At 41.7% G+C, this 21,850-nt stretch overlaps 1 protein-coding gene across 1 annotated transcript; it reads right to left on the reverse strand.

The window, feature by feature from the left end:
* Positions 1-1,777: 1,777 nt before the first annotated feature.
* On the reverse strand, positions 1,778-21,539 carry cry1a (cryptochrome circadian regulator 1a). The gene is made up of 13 exons (XM_062066400.1): positions 20,656-21,539; positions 13,955-14,063; positions 13,734-13,876; positions 13,475-13,659; positions 13,311-13,399; positions 9,569-9,709; positions 9,177-9,488; positions 8,946-9,097; positions 5,859-6,061; positions 5,705-5,797; positions 5,535-5,624; positions 5,393-5,458; positions 1,778-2,366 (listed from the first exon to the last, which is right to left on the reverse strand). Exons 1-13 carry the CDS (start codon positions 20,811-20,813, stop codon positions 2,287-2,289), a joined length of 1,821 nt encoding a protein of 606 aa, XP_061922384.1. The 5' UTR covers positions 20,814-21,539; the 3' UTR covers positions 1,778-2,286.
* Positions 21,540-21,850: the final 311 nt, after the last annotated feature.

A 21,850-nucleotide genomic window follows, 5' to 3' on the forward strand; every position in this document is an offset into this window, starting at 1 on the left:
TAACATAATAGTGAGAGTCCAGTCCATAGTGGATCTAACATAATAGTGAGAGTCCAGTCCATAGTGGTTCTAACATAATAGTGAGAGTCCAGTCCATAGTGGATCTAACATAATAGTGTGAGAGTCCAGTCCATAGTGGGGCCAGCAGGAGACCATCCCGAGCGGAGACGGTTCAAAAGTGCAGAGATGTCCCCAACCGATGCACAGGCGAGTGGTCCACCCCGGGTCTTGACTATGGACAGCCAGCACTTCATCCATGGCCACCGGACCAGCAAAAAAAAGAAACGGCACATCAACTGGTCTAAAAAGGGGGGTCTATTTTAAGGCTAGAGTATACAAATGAGTTTTAAGATGGGAATTGAATGTTTCTTCTGTAAAAGTCAGGCGTTTCTCTGTAACTCCCTGTTGCACAATTGTGTGAAGTACAACTTGACCCAACTCCTCAGCCTTCCTGGTAAGGTCTATTCAGGTGTACTGGAGAGGAGGCTACGCCGGATAGTCGGACCTCGGATCCAAGAGGAACAGTGTGGTTTTCGTCCTGGTCGTGGAACAGTAGAACAGCTCTATACTCTCAGCAGGGTCCTTAAGGGTGCATGGGAGTTTGCCCAACCAGTCTACATGTGTTTTGTGGACTTGGAGAAGGTATTCTACCGTGTCCCTCGGGAAGTCCTGTGGGGAGTGCTCAGAGAGTATGGGGTATCGGACTGTCTTGATTGTGGCGGTCCGCTCCCTGTATGATCAGTGTCAGAGCTTGGTCCGCATTGCCGGCAGTAAGTCGGACCCGTTTCCAGTGAGGGTTGGACTCCGCCGAGGCTGCCCTTCGTCACCCATTCTGTTCATAACTTTTATGGACAGAATTTCTAGGCGCAGTCAAGGCGTTGAGGGGATCTGGTTTGGTGGCTGCAGGATTAGGTCTCTGCTTTTTGCAGATGATGTGGTCCTGATGGCTTCATCTGGCCAGGATCTTCTGCTCTCACTGGATCGGTTCGCAGCCGAGTGTGAAGCGACTGGGATGAGAATCAGCACCTCCAAGTCAGAGTCCATGGTTCTCTTCTCGCCCGAGAAAGGGTGGAGTACCATCTCCAGGTTGGGGAAGAGATCTTGCCCCAAGTGGAGGAGTTCAAGTACCTCGGAGTCTTGTTCACGAGTGGGGGAGGAGTGGATCGTGAGGTCGACAGGCGGATCGGTGCGGCGTCTTCAGTAATGCGGACGCTGTATCGATCCGTTGTGGTGAAGAAGGAGCTGAGCCGGAAGGCAAAGCTCTCGATTTACCGGTCGATCTACGTTCCCATCCTCACCTATGGTCATGAGCTTTGGGTTATGATCGAAAGGACAAGATCACGGGTACAAGCGGCCGAAATGAGTTTCCTCCGCCGGGTGGCGGGGCTCTCCCTTAGAAATAGGGTGAGAAGCTCTGTCATCCGGGAGGAGCTCAAAGTAAAGCCGCTGCTCCTCCACATGGAGAGGAGCCAGATGAGGTGGTTCGGGCATCTGGTCAGGATGCCACCCGAAAGCCTCCCTAGGGAGGTGTTTAAGGCACGACCGACCGGCAGGAGGCCAAGGGGAAGACCCAGGACACGTTGGGAAGACTATCTCTCCCGGCTGGCCTGGGAACGCCTCGGGATCCCCCGGGAAGAGCTGGACGAAGTGGCTGTGGAGAGGGAAGTCTGGGCTTCTCTGCTTAGGCTGCTGCCCCCACGACCCGACCTCGGATAAGCAGAAGAAAATGGATGGATGGATGGACAACTTGACACCTTTCAGGATAAAAAGTCATGACAGCATTAGTGTGTTGACGTGGTTTTAATCCAACAAGCACATGAGATGGAGGCAGTATTACTGCTACACTGATGGATGTTTCCACTAAGTCTATTTGCACTGAAATCAAGAATTCTTACAGGCTCAAAACAGACGGAAATGAATTCTACATGAAGCTGCTTTATGATATTTTTTACATTTTTGTCATCTTTTTATTCATTTTTTGTATGAAAAATGTCCAAGAAGAAACAGCGATCACACGTTTTGTCATATCAAAAATATATATCATGGATGTATGGCTACACAAGACGCACATACAATAGTCAGATATGTACAGGTTGTATGTGAGAAAGTTCTTTATATCCAACACAGGCGCAGGGCCGTGTGAGAAAACACAAGTGGATCACTGGATGGCGATGTGGTGTCACCACATGAAGGTTCCTACCAGGAGCAGGAGGAACAGGAAGTGGGCTGAAGTCCTTCCCTCCACTAAGCAGAAGTAAAAGTAGGAGTGACCAACTCTTCTGCAGGTTAGTGTCTCTGGATTTTGGAGCTTTTGCTTTTTCCGGGGTCTTCGCAGTGGCGTTTGCTGCTCGTTTGGAGCTCAGGCCCTGTTAAGACATGGAAGGCTAATTAGGAAAGGAAAGCGAAAGTAAACAGAGTGTTGAGAAAGTGAAAACATCGACATAGTTTGCATGTTTGGTCTGTCTTGAAGGATAAAGTCCAAAATATCTATGAACGTGTCACAGATCTGATCCACTGACCTGGACAGTGATGACCAAGCAGCGTTTTTAGCAAACATGTAGCTAGCATTTAACTTTGCTATATCTTAGCGATCATTTAGCTATAACTTAGTGATCCTTTAGCTATGACTTAGTGATCATTTAGCTATGACTTAGTGATCATTTAGCTATGACTTAGTGATCATTTAGCTATGACTTAGCCACAGTTAGTTAACATTTAACAATCATTTCGATGTAATTTGCGCTATTATGTAGCTATCGTATCGCTATCACTTCGCTAAGACTTCATGATTACTTAGCGATCCTTTAGCTATGACTTAGCGATCATTCCGCTATGACTTATCGATCATTCAGCTATGAATTAGCGATCATTCGGCTATGACTTAGCGATCGTTCGGCTATGACTTAACGATCGTTCGGCTATGACTTAACGATCGTTCGGCTATGACTTAACGATCGTTCGGCTATGACTTAACGATCGTTCGGCTATGACTTAACGATCGTTCGGCTATGACTTAACGATCGTTCGGCTATGACTTAACGATCGTTCGGCTATGACTTAACGATCGTTCGGCTATGACTTAACGATCGTTCGGCTATGACTTAACGATCGTTCGGCTATGACTTAGCGATCGTTCAGCTATGACTTAGCGATCGTTCAGCTATGACTTAACGATCATTCAGCTATGACTTAACGATCATTCAGCTATGACTTAACGATAATTCAGCTATGACTTAACGATCATTCAGCTATGACTTAACGATCATTCAGCTATGACTTAGCGATCATTCAGCTATGACTTCGCGATCATTCAGCTATGACTTCGCGATCATTCAGCTATGACTTCGCGATCATTCAGCTATGACTTCGCGATCATTCAGCTATGACTTAGCGATCATTCAGCTATGACTTAGCGATCATTCAGCTATGACTTAGCGATCATTCAGCTATGACTTAGCGATCATTCAGCTATGACTTAGCGATCATTCACCTATGACTTAGCAATCATTCAGCTATGACTTAGCGATCATTCAGCTATGACTTAACAATCATTCAGCTATGACTTAACAATCATTTAGCTATGACTTAGCGATCATTTAGATGGTGCAGCTATCGGATAGATATTATGTAGTTATCATTTAGTGATCATCTAGATGTAATTAAGCTATTATTTGGATGCAATTTAACTATCTTGTATCAACCATTAAACAATAATTTAGTTATTACCATCACTAGGTAAACTTTAAGGTATCACTTACTGGTTGTTTGCATATTACTTTGTGATCGTTTAGATATAATTTAAATGTCACTGAGCTATCATGTAGCTATCAATTGGATATCATGTAGCCATCATTTAGATGTCATTTAAGTAAAGATACGTTCTCATTTCCACTACAATTCAATCTACACAATGACTTAGTTCCACGCAGTACCAGCACTAACTGGTGGACATAAGGGGTAGTGCATCAGTTGTGATATTTACTACAGTAGTATATGGCAGTGTTTTTCAACATTTTTGGAGCCAAGGCACATTTTTTGTTAATTGAAAAAATGCGGAGGTAGACCACCAGCAGAAAACATAACAAATTTAAACTAGGTAGTTGATATTGACAGTATAAAGTCATTGTTGCAATTGTTGGATATGAATTCAAAGCATAACCAAGCTTGCATCACTATAGCTCTTGTCTCAAAGTAGGTGTACTGTCACCACCTGTCACATCACGCCCTGACTTATTTGGAGTTTATTGGAGTTTTCCTGTGTGCGGTGTCTGGCGCTCCTATTTTGGTGGCTTTTCCTGTTTTGTTGGTATTTTCCTGTAGCGGTTTCATGTCTTCCTTTGAGCGCTGTTCCCCGCACCTGCTTTGTTTTAGCAATCAAGACTGTTGAAGTTGCGCGGACACTATCCTTTGTGTGGAAATTGTTGATTGTCATGTCACGTACGGATGCACTCTGTGGACGCCGTCTACGCTCCTCACGCTGTAAGTTTTTGCTGTCGTCCAGCATTCTGTTTTTGTTTACTCTGTAGCCAGTTCAGTTTTAGTTTCGTTTTGCATAGCCATCCTTAAGCTTCAATGCCTTTTTTAGGAGCACTCGCCTTTTGTTTATTTTTGGTTTAAGCATTACTGTATTTTTCGGACTATAAGTCGCAGTTTTTTTCATAGTTTGGTGCGACTTATACTCAGGAGCGACTTATGTGTGAAATTATTAACACATTACCGTAAAATATCAAATAATATTATTTAGCTCATTCAGGTAAGAGACTAGACGTATAAGATTTCATGGGATTTAGCGATTAGGAGTGACAGATTGTTTGGTAAACGTATAGCATGTTCTATATGTTATAGTTATTTCAATGACTCTTACCATAATATGTTACGTTAACATACCAGGCACGTTCTCAGTTGGTTATTTATGCCTCATATAACGTACACTTATTCAGCCTGTTGTTCACTATTCTTTATTTATTTTAAATTGCCTTTCAAATGTCTATTCTTGGGGTTGGCTTTTATCAAATAAATTTCCCCAAAAAATGAGATTTATACTCCAGTGCGACTTATATATGTTTTTTTCCTTCTTTATTATGCATTTTTGGCCGGTGCGACTTATACTCCGAAGCGACTTATAGTCCGAAAAATACTGTAGATACATCTACAAAGCAATTAGCTACCTGCTGCCACCTACTGATATGGAAGAGTAGTACACGGTTACTCTGCCGAGCTCTAGACAGCACAGACACTCAACAACGGCACTTTATTTGCAGATGATAATTACTGGTTTGCATAAAATATTTTTAACCCGAATAGGTGAAATTACATAATCTCCCACGGCACACAGGTGTGTGCCGCAGCACAATGGTTGAAAAACACTGGTATATGGAGCAGCCATCTTTACCTTTTTGAAGTGCGGGACTCTGTCGGCTGCCTGGAGTGTAACACATTCTGCCAGCGCTGGCAAAACCTGCAATATAAACAGTTTTTATTGGGATTGGAAGTTCTCAGCATACAAAGTGTGGATCCTTGGAAGCCCCGCCCACCATGCTGATGTGTGCTCTGGGAGTCCCCCTGCAGGTACATCATGGCGCCGCTTTGCCAATCTCCTTGGGACTGAGCCGGCATCTGATAGCCTGAAAATGCACAGCAACATGAAGGTCAATAAAAGCAAAAAAAGTCCCAAAGGAGCAAGGAGGGGTTAAAGTTGACTTACTCGACGGAGCCTCGACAGAATATCCCATGGCATCTGAAGACGGCGGGTTGTTGCCGTTCCCACTGGCGGTGGAAGGAACAGACGCTAGCAGACCTAAAGAAGCAGAGTTAGAGACAAGTCCTTCTTGGTTCATGTGGAGGTTCCTGGTCCTCACCGAGGCCTCTGTAGCAGGAGAGCTGCTGGTAGATCTGCTTCATGCGTTCGATGTTCAGGCGGCTGGACTCGGCGTGGTTCACCATGGGCTTGGGGTAATGCACGCCGATGATGCACTTGGCCGCCTTCTGCACGCCTTCCGGAGCGTTCCAGGGGTTGTAGATGTACTTGGCCGGGAATCCCCTCAGGACGGGCAGGTAGCGGCTGAGGGAAAGACACGGGTTGTTAAGTACAGTGTGAGGTAGGGTTGAAGGGTATACCGCTACTGGTACGGTATCGCGCTACTAATGAATCAAAAACGATACTATACTCTGTTTGAAAAGTACCGGTTCCCGGGCATGACATCATGTCGTGACATTGCTGGTTTTACAAGCAGAGGAGCATGTTCGGCAGCGCGCACACACACGGAGTACTTACAAGCAGACACAGTGTGTAGACAGAAAAGGGAGAATGGGCGCATTTTGGCTTAAAAACTGACGATGAAGGTGAAGTTATAACACTGAAACACCCTCAGGAAGAGGTGCTTTAAGACACAGGTGTCAAACTCAAGGCCGCCATCATTTTATCTGGCCCGCAAACACCTGGAAATTATATGTGTCAATAAAGTACTTCATATTTTCTCACTAAATGTAATGGATTATTTTCATTTTGACTGAAAAAATATATGTACTGCTTGAAATTGCATGCCTTTTAAACTTTAATAGTATCCAATATTGCAACAAATATTACAGTATATTATCATACTTTCCAAACTTGTTTTTGTCTAAATAAAAATACTTAACTTCACAGCAAACTACCCATCAAATTATTAAAAACGACAATACATTTTACGGTGTTCTTTACAGCATATTTTAAAAAAATCTAACCTTTTTGGCGATAAAATTCTGTTGACTGAGCTGCCATATTTTTACGGTAAAATCTTGTTTATAACGGTGTATTATAGTAAATGGTAAGACCGTACATTTGTTTTTACTGTGGAAAAACTGGCAGATAAGTTGCCAGAATAAGAAAATAAATTGTACTGTTTTTCCATTGACAATATAATTTTGTAAAAACAAATGTTAATTTAACACAAAAATTCTAGCAACTAAGCTGCCAGCTTTTTCCGTAAACCCCCCCAAAATACAGTTGTACTGTTTTTTCCATTTACCGTAAAATGTTGTTAAAAAAAAACAAACAATCTATATTGTACAGTAAAAAACCATTTATGTAAATTTTTTAACTGTAAAATCAATAGTTTACTTAAAACAATTTACATAATTAATAATGACATCAAATTCATACATTACTGGCTTTTACAGCGGGGGGTGTATATTGTAGCGTCCCGGAAGAGTTAGTGCTGCAAGGGGTTCTGGGTATTTGTTCTGTTGTGTTTATGTTGTGTTAGGGACGGCGTGGCGAAGTTGGTAGAGTGGCTGTGCCAGCAATCGGAGTGTTGCTGGTTACTGGGGTTCAATTCCCACCTTCTACCTTCCTAGTCACGTCCGTTGTGTCCTTGGGCAAGACACTTCACCCTTTGCCTCTGATGGCTGCTGGTTAGCGCCTTGCATGGCAGCTCCCGCCATCAGTGTGTGAATGTGTGTGTGAATGGGTAAATGTGGAAATACTGTCAAAGCGCTTTGAGTACCTTGAAGGTGGAAAAGCGCTATACAAGTATAACCCATTTATCATTTATTTATCATTTATTACGGTGCGGATGTTCTCCCGAAATGTGTTTGTCATTCATGTTTGGTGTGGGTTCACAGTGTGGCGCATATTTGTAACAGTGTTAAAGTTGTTTATACGTCCACCCTCAGTGTGACCTGCATGGCTGTTGACCAAGTATGCCTTGCATTCACTTGTGTGTGAAAAGCCGTAGATATTATGTGATTGGGCCGGCACGCAAAGGCAGTGCCTTTAAGGTTTATTGGCGCTCTGTATTTCTCGTCCGTGTACACAGCGGCGTTTTAAAAAGTCATACATTTTACTTTTTGAAACCGATACCGATAATTTCCGATATTACATTTTAAAGCATTTATTATCGGACATCTCTAAATAGAACCAATGTATGATCCTGTAACTACTTGGTAGTTTTTCCCTCATGTTGACAAAATAATAGGTGTATAAATGACACAATATGTTACTGCATACGTCAGCAGACTAACTAGGAGTCTTTGTTTGTTTACTTACTACTGAAAGACAAGTTGTCTAGTACAGTGGTTCTCAACCTTTTTTCAGTGATGTACCCCCTGTGAAAATGTTTTTAATTCAAGTACCCCCTAATCAGAGCAAAGCATTTTTGGTTGAAAAAAAAGAGATAAAGAAGTAAAATACAGCACTATGTCATCAGTTTCTGATTTATTAAATTGTATAACAGTGCAAAATATTGCTCATTTGTAGTGGTATTTCTTGGACTATTTGGAAAAAAAGATATAAAAATAACTAAAAACGTGTTAAAAAATAAACAAGAGATTCAATTATACTGTAAATAAAGATTTTTACACATAGAAGTAATCATCAACTTAAAGTGCCTTCTTTGGGGATTGTAATAGAGATCCATCTGGATTCATTAACTTAATTCTAAACATTTATTCACAAAAAAAGAAATCTTTAACATCAATATTTATGGAACATGTCCACAAAAAAATCTAGCTGTCAACACTGAATATTGCATTGTAATGAATGGAATAGCCTACTTGATTTGATGTTCAGTTTATGAACTTACATTCATATTTTGTTGAAATATTATTCAATAAATATATTTATAAAGGATTTTTGAATTGTTGCTATTTTTAGGATATTAAAAAAAATCTCACGTACCCCTTGGCATACCTTCAAGTACCCCCAGGGGTACGCGTACCCCCATTTGAGAACCACTGGTCTAATAGGTTCACTATTTTATTTAAGGACAAAATTGCAATAAAAAACATATGTTTAATGTACCCTTAGATTTTTTGTTCAAATAAAACCAATAATGCCATTTTTGTGGTCTGCTTTCTTTAGAAAAGTATTGAAATACATTTTGGTACCGGTACCAAAATATTGGTATGGAGACAACAATGAGGTCACGAGTAGACGCAAGCACACCAACGGGAAGTGTGCCACTTACCGTATGTAATCTCCGTTGGGATCGGTGCGGCGTCCGAAGCCCACAGGACAGTAGCAGTGGAAGAACTGCTGGAAGAAGGAGCTGCATGAGAGCCACATCCAGCTGCCGGCGTTCACGCTCCAGTCGGCGTCCAGCAGCAGCTCCTCGAACACCTCCAAATAAAAAAGCCCAAGTTAGATCACCTCCACTTTGAAAAAGGAGAACATTCCCACGTCTCATCCTCTCGCCCACCTTCATGCCCTCCTCCCAGCTGATCCACAGGTCCCCTCGCGTCAGGAAGCAGGCCACGGCGTGCCGGGCCAGGTGGTGGATCCAGCCTTCCTGCCTCAGCTGGGTCATGACGGCGTCGATCCAGGGGAAGCCCGTGCGGCCCTCGGCCCACTTGGCCAGGGCCTCGGCGTTGCGGTCCCACGGGATCTGCACGCAGATAGGGTTGCTCTCCATCTTGTCGAAGCAGGGGTTGTTGGTGGCCGCCGTGTAGAAGAACTCGCGCCACAGCAGCTGGCCGTACAGCGAGAGCGGCGGCGAGCTGTTCTTCTTCACCTTTGGGAGAGAGTTATTAATAAACTGCATCAATCGAGGAGGCGTAGGAGGAGAAGCCATGTTTGTGTACCGGGACATACCTTCTTGTAGAGGTCGGTGAGTTTGAAGTAAAACAGCCGGCAGGAGAGGCAACCGAAGCGAAGATAGGGGCTGAGGCCGGTCGGGCTGGCCAGGAGAGAGTTGGCGTTCATTCTGGGACGCTCGAAGTTGGCCACCCAAGCCTGGAGGATCAAGATCAAGACTTTGGACATGCCCACTTGACAATAAACAACTGTTTATCTCCCTATACCGCGTGGCCCTGAACGCAACATCTGAATGATGAAGATTCATTCAAAAGCCAATAGAATCAAGATCCCGCCTCCAAATTGACCAATATGTTGATCAGAAATTTACCAGGAAGGACTCACAGGAAGTTACACTTTAGGGTCTATCTTTGGGAAATGACTAGGGATGTCCGATAATGGCTTTTTTGCCGATATCTGATATTCCGATATTGTCCAACTCTTAATTACCGATATCGATATCAACCGATACCGATATCAACTGATACCGATATATACAGTCGTGGAATTAACACATTATTATGCCTAATTTGGACAACCAGGTATGGGGAAGATAAGGTCCTTTCTTAAAAAATTAATAAAATAAGATAAATAAATTAAATACATTTTCTTGAATAAAAGAGTAAAACAATATAAAAGCAGTTACATAGAAACTAGTAATTAATGAAAATGAGTAAAATTAACTGTTAAAGGTTAGTACTATTAGTGGACCAGCAGCACACACAATCATGTGCGCTTACGGACTGTATCCCTTGCAGACTGTATTGATCTATATTGATGTATAATGTAGGAACCAGAAACAACCCTTTTGTGTGAATGAGTGTAAATGGGGGAGGGAGTTTTTTTGGGTTGGTGCACTAATTGTAAGTGTATCTTGTGTTTTTTATGTTGCTTTAATAAAAAATAAAATAAATAAATAAAATAAAAAAACGATACCGATAATAAAAAAAGCGATACCGATAATTTCCGATATTACATTTTAAAGCATTTATCTCTAGAAATGACTGTTAAATATAACAACACAGAAGATAAAATATAACAATATAAGCAAAAATATGACTAAATTAAGGGTAAAATATGAGAAGAAATAGGATAGGATATGACAAAATATGAGATCAATTATAAGAAAATATACATGACAAAATATAGGGTAAAACATGACAACATATAGGGGAGTGAATCTTTGGGCACCTAACAATTAGATCTGATTCAGATTCCTGGGTGACGATTGAATTCACAATCAAATCTCGATTCAAACGGATTCTCGCAATATATTACTTGGTAGAATAATTATAATGACAGGTTAGAAAAGCTCCATCTGGTTGCATGGAGATTGCCTGAAAACCATTAGTTTGTTTTTTTAAATGTATCTATTTTTTCCAAAGATTTTTTTAAAATTCAATTTGTAGAAAAAATATTAATTGATTTAGAATTGGGAAGAATAAGAATAGCGATTCGGATGTGAATCAATTTTTTTGTGCACTCCTGCTAAAATATGTGACCTGTGCTGGCAAAATGAGTCACAATGAGGACATTTTAAAAACTGAGTTATTGTTATTTACACATTCTCCATCTAAAGACCTTCAAAATGATATATGGTTTGTTGGAATCGGACAGAAAATGACCGAGTTACATCCGATTGAAGTCGACCAAGTTTGAGGGTCCGTTTTGAGAAAAACCAGCTTAAAGTTTACTGTTCCAGAACAGAATGTTCCAAAACAAAACTCCATAGCAACCATACCTTAAAAGTCCTTGTAGCAACACCAAAATTGGTACAATTAAAGTCAAATCCCATGTCTAAAGGAAAAATATAATTCAACTCTATTGAAAACGGTTATGTACAAAAATTTCAACACTGTTATGTCACAGTTTTTTTGTTCACTGGTCAGTTTGTCAGCTGGTCAGCTGTCCGTAATATTCCTGACCAGCAGCCCTAAGAAGATTCGCCGACTGCAGTGAATTTAGCGCACTTGCAACCGCCTGTGTATCCTCTCCACCTTCTAAATCCATTACGGAATGTAAAACAGTCTAACTTATCCACAAAAATAATAATTAAATGTTTGAAAATCACCTTTTTTTACATAATATTCCGCTCGAATTACTGTGTTGTTTTTCATCAGGGCGCAGCCATGATACCACAATGCACCGCGCGGGGTGATTCAACCAATGAGGGTACGCCTCACAGCGACCCTTAGCAACAAGCCGGATTTGTTTACGTCGGGACAGGTTTAAAAACTCAAATTGTATTGGTTCAGAATGGCGTCATCGGGAATTCCATGCTCATTTTTAGAAAGTAGGTAAACTTGGCGTCACAATGATAACAAATATGGCTAGTGGGATTCCCCCTTATTGACGTGAGTGAGCGTTGAAAACACTGGATTTTCTCAAGGAATTTTAACACAAAAGACTAATTTCTGAAGACATACCTCGTACAAAACCTTCAAATAAAGGTGATTTAAGATGTTTTCTTGCTATTTCGATGATTGGGATCGCTAGATTGTGGCTTTATGGACTAATTTTTGTGAAAATCTCAATTTCAACCAAGTTTTTTCACTTATATACTTGTAGCTCAAAATTAGCCTGTGCGCATTCCGACTCATTTTGCCAGCACGGGTCACATATGACATAGGGTAAAAAACACCATTTAACAAAATTCAAGCACTTTCTAATTCATTTTTAAATGTTCAAGCCTTTCCAGCAGCCTAGAGTTAGGTATTGACACTCATTTTTACATACTCTAAATTATTGTCACATTAAAACTGCTATTTTAGATTAGGATCAGCTTATTAGTAATCCAAAGAGGTTAATTAGGTCTTCAAAAAATGATGCAATTTGTTATTCTTATAACCAGACCTGTGTGTTTACTTCCATACCTGAAGTAAACACAAAGGTCGGGCTATAAGAATAACAAATTGCAGGAGCAGCTAATCCTTTATTGGCCCTCTGCGTATTCTTAAAAGAGAAATGAGTCATTATTAATCAGATGTATTGTTAGATATTACACTACTTCGCTTTGTCAGCTAAAACACAAAGCTAGGATGTGGATGTCATTTCAATATCAAACTCCTTTTCGAACATGTTGAATAGAGAAACTGGAAATTGTGATGTATCATGTTGTATGCATGCATGTGTGATGTATCATGTTGTATGCATGCATGTGTGATGTATCATGTTGTATGCATGCATGTGTGATGTACCATGTTGTATGCATGCATGCATGTGTGATGTATCATGTTGTATGCATGCATGTGTGATGTATCATGTTGTATGCATGCATGTGTGATGTATCACGTTGTATGCATGCATGCATGTGTGATGTATCATGTTGTATGCATGCATGTGTGATGTATCATGTTGTTTGCATGATGTATCATGTTGTATGCATGCATGCATGTGTGATGTATCATGTTGTATGCATGCATGTGTGATGTATCATGTTGTATGCATGCATGTGTGATGTATCACGTTGTATGCATGCATGCATGTGTGATGTACCATGTTGTATGCATGCATGCATGTGTGATGTATCATGTTGTATGCATGCATGTGTGATGTATCATGTTGTTTGCATGCATGTGTGATGTATCACGTTGTATGCATGCATGCATGTGTGATGTATCATGTTGTATGCATGCATGTGTGATGTATCATGTTGTTTGCATGATGTATCATGTTGTATGCATAAATAAACACAAACTTAATATTATAGCGAAAGTGACCATGACTATTAGTAAAACAACAGGTAGTTAAATTGACTAACCTTCCTCTCCAAATGTCTTTCCAGCCGCGTGAGGGCTTCTGTTTCTCCTCCAGGCCACACGGCCGACGACAAGCCTTCCGTATCGAAACCTGCAAGAGGAGCATCACACGTCACACACTCGTCTTCGATATCAGCCGCTCAGTATCGTCCGTGTCTTCACTCACCCAGCTCCTCCAGCGACGGCACGCCAAATTTGTCGTCGTGCTCGTCGGACAGCGGCGTGGAGCACTTCCCCATGATCTCGGCCGTGATGGACTCGGCGGGCACTTCCACGGCGTCCATGTGACTGATGAGGGTCTGAAAGCGCTTGTAGGTGAGGGGCGACTGACCGCCGTTTAACTCGATGATCCTGCAGGGGGAAATTACAGCTGAGTGGTGGTCGGCGAAGGAATGAGGTGTTGGGGCGGGGGGTCGTGCACTCACTTGTCCAGGTCATAGAGCGTGTGGGAGATGCGCACCGTCACCTCCACGCCGGCCTCTGACGCCAGCTTCTTAATGGCGGCATCTCGCTCCTTCCCAAAGGGCTCCGAGTCATATTCGTAAGACAGACGGGATATTTTCCACTCCTGGGGTAGCGAAAAAGAGGGGAGATTATTTTCGTGTTGGTGTCTGCTTGGCACGGTTACACGGGATAACGGCGTCACCTTGAAGAGCCTGGGAAAGACGTCGGTGGGTTGGCCTCTTATCACGAAGAGACGGGAGTTGAGTTTACGGAGGCTGGAGTCCAAATCCTCCAGACTCTGCAGCAGGAATCTAAGGAGGAAATAAATGAATTTTTTCACAGAGCAAAGGAAATAAACATGTTTGTTAGCTTTGTGTGGGCAGAGCAAACACACACGAAAATAAGTGGAACTAGCAATGGAGCTGTTGCCATAGCAACCAAAATCGGTAGGTGGAAGCCCACTAATGACCTGGATGAAAATGTCCTGAAATTTTTTTTAATATAAACTCTTTTCCTCACAGTGTTCCAGAAGTTAGTGAATATGCAGTACTCACAAATTCAGAAATTCATTGTACAAAACCCAAAACCAGTGAAGTTGGCACGTTGTGTAAATGGTAAATAAAAACAGAATACAATGATTTGCTAATCCTTTTCAACCTATATTCAATTGAACAGACCGCAAAGACAAGACACTTAACGTTCGAACTTGTAAACTTTGTTATTTTGGGCATAAAAACAGCTTCCGTGAAATGCTCAGTCATTCACAAACAAGGACGGGGCGAGGGTCACCACTTTGTGAACAAATGCGTGAGCAAATTATCCAACAGTTTAAGAACAACATTTCTCAACCAGCTATTGCAAGAAATTTAGGGATTTCACCATCTACGGTCTGTAATATCATCAAAAAGTTTTGGGTTTTGTAACTTATTCATGATATCATTTCAATTCAAGCACTTTCTAACTCATTTTAAATGTTCAAACTAGGGATGTCCGATAATATCGGACTGCCGATATTATCGGCCGATAAATGCTTTAAAATGGAATATCGGAAATTATCGGTATAGGTTTCAAAATTATCGGTATCGGTTTCAAAAAGTAAAATGTATGACTTTTTAAACCGCCGCTGTGTACACGGACGTAGGGAGAAGTACAGAGCGCCAATAAACCTTAAAGGCACTGCCTTTGCGTGCCGGCCAAGTCACATAATATCTACGGCTTTTCACACACACAAGTGAATGCAAGGCATACTTGGTCAACAGCCATACAGGTCACACTGAGGGTGGACGTATAAACAACTTTAACACTGCTACAAATATGCGCCACACTGTGAACCCACACCAAACAAGAATGACAAACACATTTCGAGAGAACATCCGCACCGTAATACAACATAAACACAACAGAACAAATACCCAGAAACCTTGCAGCACTAACTCTTCCGGGACGCTACAATATACACCCCCCCCCAACCTCCTCATGGTCTCTCAGGGAGAGCATGTCCCAAATTCCAAGCTGCTGTTTTGAGGCATGTTAAAAAAAAAAAACACTTTGTGACTTCAATAATAAATATGGCAGTGCCATGTTGGCATTTTTTTCCCATAACTTGAGTTGATTTATTTTTGGAAAACCTTGTTACATTGTTTAATGCATCCAGCGGGGCATCACAACAAAATTAGGCATAATGATGTGTTAATTCCACGGTATCGGTAATTAAGAGTTGGACAATATCGGAGTATCGGATATCGGCAAAAAAGTCATTATCGGACATTTCTAGTTCAAACCTTTCAAGCACCCTTGAATTAGTTATTGATGTCAAATTTTTATATTCTCTAAATTATTATCACACCTAAACTAATATTTAAGATCAGGATCAGCTGGTCTTTTATTGGTCCTCTGTGTGTTGTTAAAAGACAAAAGATGTATCAGGGTTGCGCCTACATGTAATTGATTAAAAATTAATCAACTACACCAATTACTGGATAGATTACTCGCTGACTAAATAATCAATAGCTGCAGCCCTTTAATCGGTCTACTAGTAGTAACTAACAAATCAAATCTGTTGTCAGCTGGCCCGTGTTGGCGCCGTCAAGCAACTCACAATTTCAAGTGCAACTTCCTGTATTTCCTCCACTTTGGGGGGCAAACACGAGCCCCTCGACACCATCAGTATGTGACGGAAGCGGCTCTGTAAGGATTAGCGCTCACGGCGACTGTGCTCTGTGGAAATAGTTGGGTGGGCTCACTGCAGAAGTAGGTCACACAGACAGGAATGAGGCAGAGGGTGGAGCGGGGGGGTTGGAGGGGGGGGCCTACAAACACATTGACCCACTTCAGTAATAACGTGGACAGTTCACGAGATCAAGTTTTGCTGAACGCTCGAGTGGTTGTTGTTGTTTTCCTGCACACAACAACAGCATCTGCGTCATTCAGTTATATAATAAAAACGTGGATGCTCTGTTGCAGACCCTCGCCAGTTACAGCAGGGGACGCCCGCACAATAAAAGCCATCCTTGTCAAAGACTGCCATCAGTTTTACTCCCTACACTTAACCATGTGCAGACTTTGCACCCTTTGTTATATACACATGTTGTGTTTCTAATATAAATACATTTAATAAAGTCAAATACAAATAAGGCAACAAGAGAAGTATCCTACACTTCTCTTTTGTAAAGTAAATCTGAACAACCGATATGGGCATCTACATCAACTATATGATTTGCCTGAGAAGCTGGAGAGGGCAAAATAAAAATAAAAAATAAAATAAAAAAATAAAGTTTTTATTTTTTATTTGTGGCGGACGTAATTCTTTCGTGGCGGGCCGCCACAAATAAATGAATGTGTGGGAAACCCTGAAGTTGAAGCTTGTGCTTCATTCAGAGGAAACACTGCAGGAAGTGAACACATGTTCTATGATATTATGTAAACAGCAGGTGACATGGTCAACACATGGTAAGAACCAATTATCATAATTGCTATAGTTTTAAAAAGGGGTAATGTTAACCAAAACGGACTTCTTCCTACTCCTTCTGGGAGTTGATGAGTGTAATCATGTATGCAAATTAAGCATGACCAAAACAAATAAATCACAGAACACTTTCCCACTTGGCATCAGTCCATCTTAGATGAGCTCGGGCCCAGCGAAGACGGCAGCGTTACTGGGTGTTGTTGATAAATGGCTTTTCGCTTTGTATAGTAGGAGTTTTAACTTGCACTTACAGATGTAGCGACCAACTGTAGTTACTGACAGTGGTTTTCTGAAGTGTTCCTGAGCCCATGTGGTGATATCCTTTACACACTGATGTCGCTTTTTGATGCAGTACCGCCTAAGGCAGGGGTCGGGAACCTTTTTGTCTGAGAGAGCCATGAAAGCCAAATATTTTAAAATACATTTCTGTGAGAGCCATATAATATTTTGTAACACTGAATACAACTAAATGCGTGCATTTTTAAGTAAGACCAACATTTTTAGAGTATAATAAGTCTCTTATTCTTTTTATTAACATTGTTATTCTGAAGCTAACCAATACAATAATAAATAAAATACTTCTTACCATTAATGCCACTTCTCGGTAGAAAACGGATGGATGAATTAAAATGCATGAGAATGTTTTGTATTTTGAACGTTATTTTTAACACTGTGATTACCAGCGGAATTATTCATTACTTATCGTGTTAAGCAATGTCAGCTAAGATTTATCTGAGAGCCAGATGCGGTCATCAAAAGAGCCACAGGTTCCCTACCCCTGGCCTAAGGGATCGAAGGTCCGTAATATCATCGCTTACCTGCAGTGATTTCTCCAGATTCTCTGAACCTTTTGATGATATTACGAATAGCTCGTTGAGAAATGTTGTTCTTAAACTGTTGGGACAATTTGCTCAGGCATTTGTTGACAAAGTGGTGACCCTCGCCCCATCCTTGTTTGTGAATGACTGAGCATTTCATGGAAGCTGCTTTTATACCCAATCATGGCACCCACCTGTTCCAATTAGCCTGTTCACCTGTGGGATGTTCCAAATAAGTGTTTAATGAGCATTCCTCAACTTTTTTCAGTCTTTTTTGCCACTTGTGCCAGCTTTTTTGAAACATAATGCAGGCATCAAATTCGAAATGATCTAATCTTTGCAAAAAATAAAGTTTACCAGTATCTTGTCTTTGCAGTCTATTCAATTGAATATAGGTTGAAAAGGATTTGCAAATCATTGTATTCTGTTTTTATTTACGATTTACACAATGTGCCAACGTCACTGATTTTGGGTTTTGTATATTAAAGATACTAAAACCAATACAATCCATTTTCTACCGCTTGTCCCTTTCGTTTAGTTCATATGACTGTATGAACTAAAAATACTAATGCTAAAGTAGAATTGGCCACTAGACGTGACCAAAACACTCAGGCCACGCTGTTCAGTATCCTGGCCACTGATTGGCTCAGTTTCAGGCAGCATTACTAACGATCGGTAGGTTGGAGTTCAAATCCCAGCCGAGTCATACCAAAGACTATAAAAATGGGACCCATAACCTCCCTGCTTGGCACTCAGCAACACGGGTTGGAGTTGGGGGTTAAATCACCAAAATGATTCCCGGGCGCGGCGCCGCTGCTGCCCACTGCTCCCCAAGGGGATGGGTCAAATGCAGAGGACAAATTTCACCACATCTAGTGTGTGTGTGACAATCATTGGTACTTTAATCTTTAATTAGCATGCTAACTTTTTTTTTGCCAATTTTGCAGTTGAATGCCTTAGACTCATAACTTTGTATTTGACACATGCTAAGTGTTAGCATGCTAACGTTGATATGTCAACTTTTATACGTCTCCAGTTTATAACTTGGTATTCAACACATGCTAAATGTTAGCATGTAAAGGTTTGCATTCTAGCATGCTAACTTGTATACCCAATTTTACAGCCAAACACCTCAAAGTCATCTAACTTGGTACTTGAAACATGCTAACTCAGAGCTGGGCAAATATTTTGACTCAGGGGCCACATTGAGAGAAAACAATGTGTCTGGGGGGGCCAAGGTAATTGTGTGTATAAATTATATGTACACATTTATCTGTAAAAATCTACTGTACAGTTTGTGTGTTTGGGTCCCTTTTTTCCAGGAACATTAATACCAAAAGTCACAATGTCCGATAGAGTTCTAAAAACTATATGACAGACCACCTAAAAAAAAACGGGATGGAATTTTACAGTTTTTTTTACTGAATTGGACACCCAAAATGTACATTAAAATAAAGAAAGCAGGATTTACAATATTAACTAAGAACAATAAAACAACGAATGTGGCCGGGCCGGATTGAAAATCTTAATAGGCCGTATTTTGCCCAGGTCTGTGCTAACTGTTAGCATGCTAATGTTAACATTATAACGTACTATAACATTTTAACAGACTTATTTATTTCACATGTGTACACTTCATAGTCATATGACTTGGTGCTTGACACATTCCAACTGTTAGCACACCTGCTCAGTGGCCTAGTGGTTGGAGTGTCCGCCCTGGGATCGGTAGGTCGTGAGTTCAAACCCCCGGCCGAGTCATACCAACGACCATAACAATGGGACTTGATGCACTCAGCATCAAGGGTTGGAATTGGGGGTTAAATCACCAAAGTTATCCCTGGGCGCGGCCACCGCTGCCGCTCACTGCTCCCCTCAGATGGGTCAAGTGCAGAGGATAATCTCTGTGTGACAATCATTGGTACTTTAACTTTTTACAAAGGCTTCCATTTAAGTTTGGCTTGCACATTTCAGCATTCGTACCAGTGTTTCCCATAAACTGCCAAGATACCTGTGGCGGTGGGGGCGTGGCTATGGGCGTGGTCAACATGACATCATCGAGTAATTTGCATAATTCACTACAATTAAATGATTTTCTCTAAAAAGGCTCAAAAAATGTATACTTACTAATTAATAATAACGGTTTTGTTTTAAACGTCCATCCATTCATCCATTTTACAATATAATTACAACACTTTATGTACATATTTATATACAGATTTGAACAATAAGTTATTCACTGAAATATATTTATTAATTGTGGTTCCTAAAAAAAAATATATCTTATAAAATATAAAAGCTAAAATGTCTCTTAAAGCTCTGCCCCTTTAATTAGTGCATACTAAATAATTTAACTTTAGCCTACTACTACATCAACCATATTATTTACCAGCAACATAAAGTGAAACAGAGGCAGAGGTGTCCTGCCACAGTCAGTAACAAATAAACAGAAAACAGTAGTGGTCAAATACAAATAAGGCAACAAGAGAAGTATCCTACACTTCTCTTTTGTAAAGTAAATCTGAACAGCCGATATGGGCATCTACATCAACTATATGATTTGCCTGAGAAGCGGGAGAGGACAAAAAAAAAAAGGATTTTTTTTATTTAAATTGTTTTATTTGTGGCGGATGTAATTCTTTCATGGCGGGCCGCCACAAAAAAATTAATGTGTGGGAAACACTGATATGTATACTAGTTGTAGCTATTTGGCTGTTTTATTTTTTTTATAATACACTGTAGCACTTTGAGGTTGTTTACTCAAAGTAAAGTGCTTTTTACAAATAAAACCCAGAGCGACCCCGAAAGGGACAAGCGGTAGAAAATGGATGGATGTTCTTATTTTGTCTTTAGAATGTGTTAAAGTTAAAGTATCAACGATTGTCACACAAACACACTAGGTGTGGCAACAATTATTCTCTGCATCTGACCCATTACCCCTGATCACCCCCTGGGGGGTGAGGGGAGCAGTGAGCAGCAGCAGTGGCCGCGCCCGGGAATCACTTTTGGTGATTTAACCCCCAATTCTTTGGTATGACTCGGCCACTTGGCCCCCCGAGCCGCACTTTAGACATCCTGTTCTAGTGCCTGAGTCCTGTGTGGACTACCTGTGGCGGGACTCACCTCCACCTGTTGATCCCGACGTTGGACGAGCCGGCAAACCAGGGGTCGAGGATGTAGACGCAGCGGACGGTGTCGGCCCCCAGCAGGGACTCCTTGAGGGATGGGTTGTCGTGGAGCCGCAAGCCCTTTCTGAACCAGTGGATCGTATTAACGACCATCACTCAATTGGACGGATGTCTTCTGCTTGGAAATGTTGTCTTCTTCACTCCACCTCTAACTACACTTTGGTATGCAAAATACACGACACGTCCACGCACGGCTGTGGGCTACTGCAAGTCGGGGCGTTTTTGTTCGATTTTCCTCAACCCGCGTGGAGTTAGCCTTGCTCTAATAAAACCTTTTCCATGGTGACAAAGAACTTGGTACGTGTCGGAGACTGAAGCATTTGGCCAACAGACGCGCTACCGCAACGTGACTGACGAGCGGGCGGGCGCTAGGACCTGCGCGGCTAGAACGCGAGCCCACCTCGTTGTATAACTTGTTTTTGTGGGGGTAAAAAACAAACAAAAAAAAACACAAAATGCGTGAACAGTTAAATTAGTTTACGCAGAACTGCACTTAAGAGACCGTTTATGTTAAAAGAGTAGAAGAAACGAACCGTGAGTGACTCGACGCTTGAGTGTAATGTTGTCGCCGTCGAGGCTTCTGGAAAGATGGTTATGTAAATACACTGAAAAACGGCGTTTAAGTCAAAAAAGGTCGACTGGTTGGAATACAAATATCCACTTAGCTCTTCTAAACTCCCCTCGCTTCTTTGTCGCTCGTCTCCGGTGCCGTAGCAGGTGTTTTTGGAGGCTAAAAAACAGAATTTACTCGCAGGAAACGCACAACGTACGGTCGCTCGCTCCTCGCGCCGCACCTTCTGCCGTGTCTCCGCCCACCCGATGACGCATTTGGCTCCGCGGCTTCTGATTGGTCGGGAGCCACCGCACGTTCCTGAGCGTGGTCACGTTTCTGCAGCGTGCTTTTTTTTTTTCTTCTCCCCCCCCCCCCACGCTTCCTAAACACGGGACTGCTGTGGCGTGGGCTCGTCCGCGACAGCATTAGTCACTTATGTTTTAAATCGACACGTTAATAAAAAAAAAGGGATATTCTTACAAAACGCGGTGTTGTTGCTCTTTGAGTCCGTAGGTGTAGTTGCAAGGCCAGCGAGATAGGGGGCAGTAGTGGTGGGCGCACATTTTGGCGGGTAGTG

Source organism: Entelurus aequoreus, linkage group LG12 (assembly GCF_033978785.1).
Source record: "Entelurus aequoreus isolate RoL-2023_Sb linkage group LG12, RoL_Eaeq_v1.1, whole genome shotgun sequence".
Lineage (NCBI taxonomy): Eukaryota > Metazoa > Chordata > Actinopteri > Syngnathiformes > Syngnathidae > Entelurus > Entelurus aequoreus.

Excerpts from the sequence above, each read along its gene's own strand:
- cry1a (XM_062066400.1), bottom strand. The coding sequence starts at position 20,813 with ATGGTCGTTAATACGATCCACTGGTTCAGAAAGGGCTTGCGGCTCCAC. Across the intron at positions 9,489-9,568 it reads TCACCGACCTCTACAAGAAG|GTGAAGAAGAACAGCTCGCC; the intron begins GTATGTCCCGGT and ends TCTCTCCCAAAG. Across the intron at positions 6,062-8,945 it reads CCCAACGGAGATTACATACG|CCGCTACCTGCCCGTCCTGA; the intron begins GTAAGTGGCACA and ends TCTTTCCCTCAG.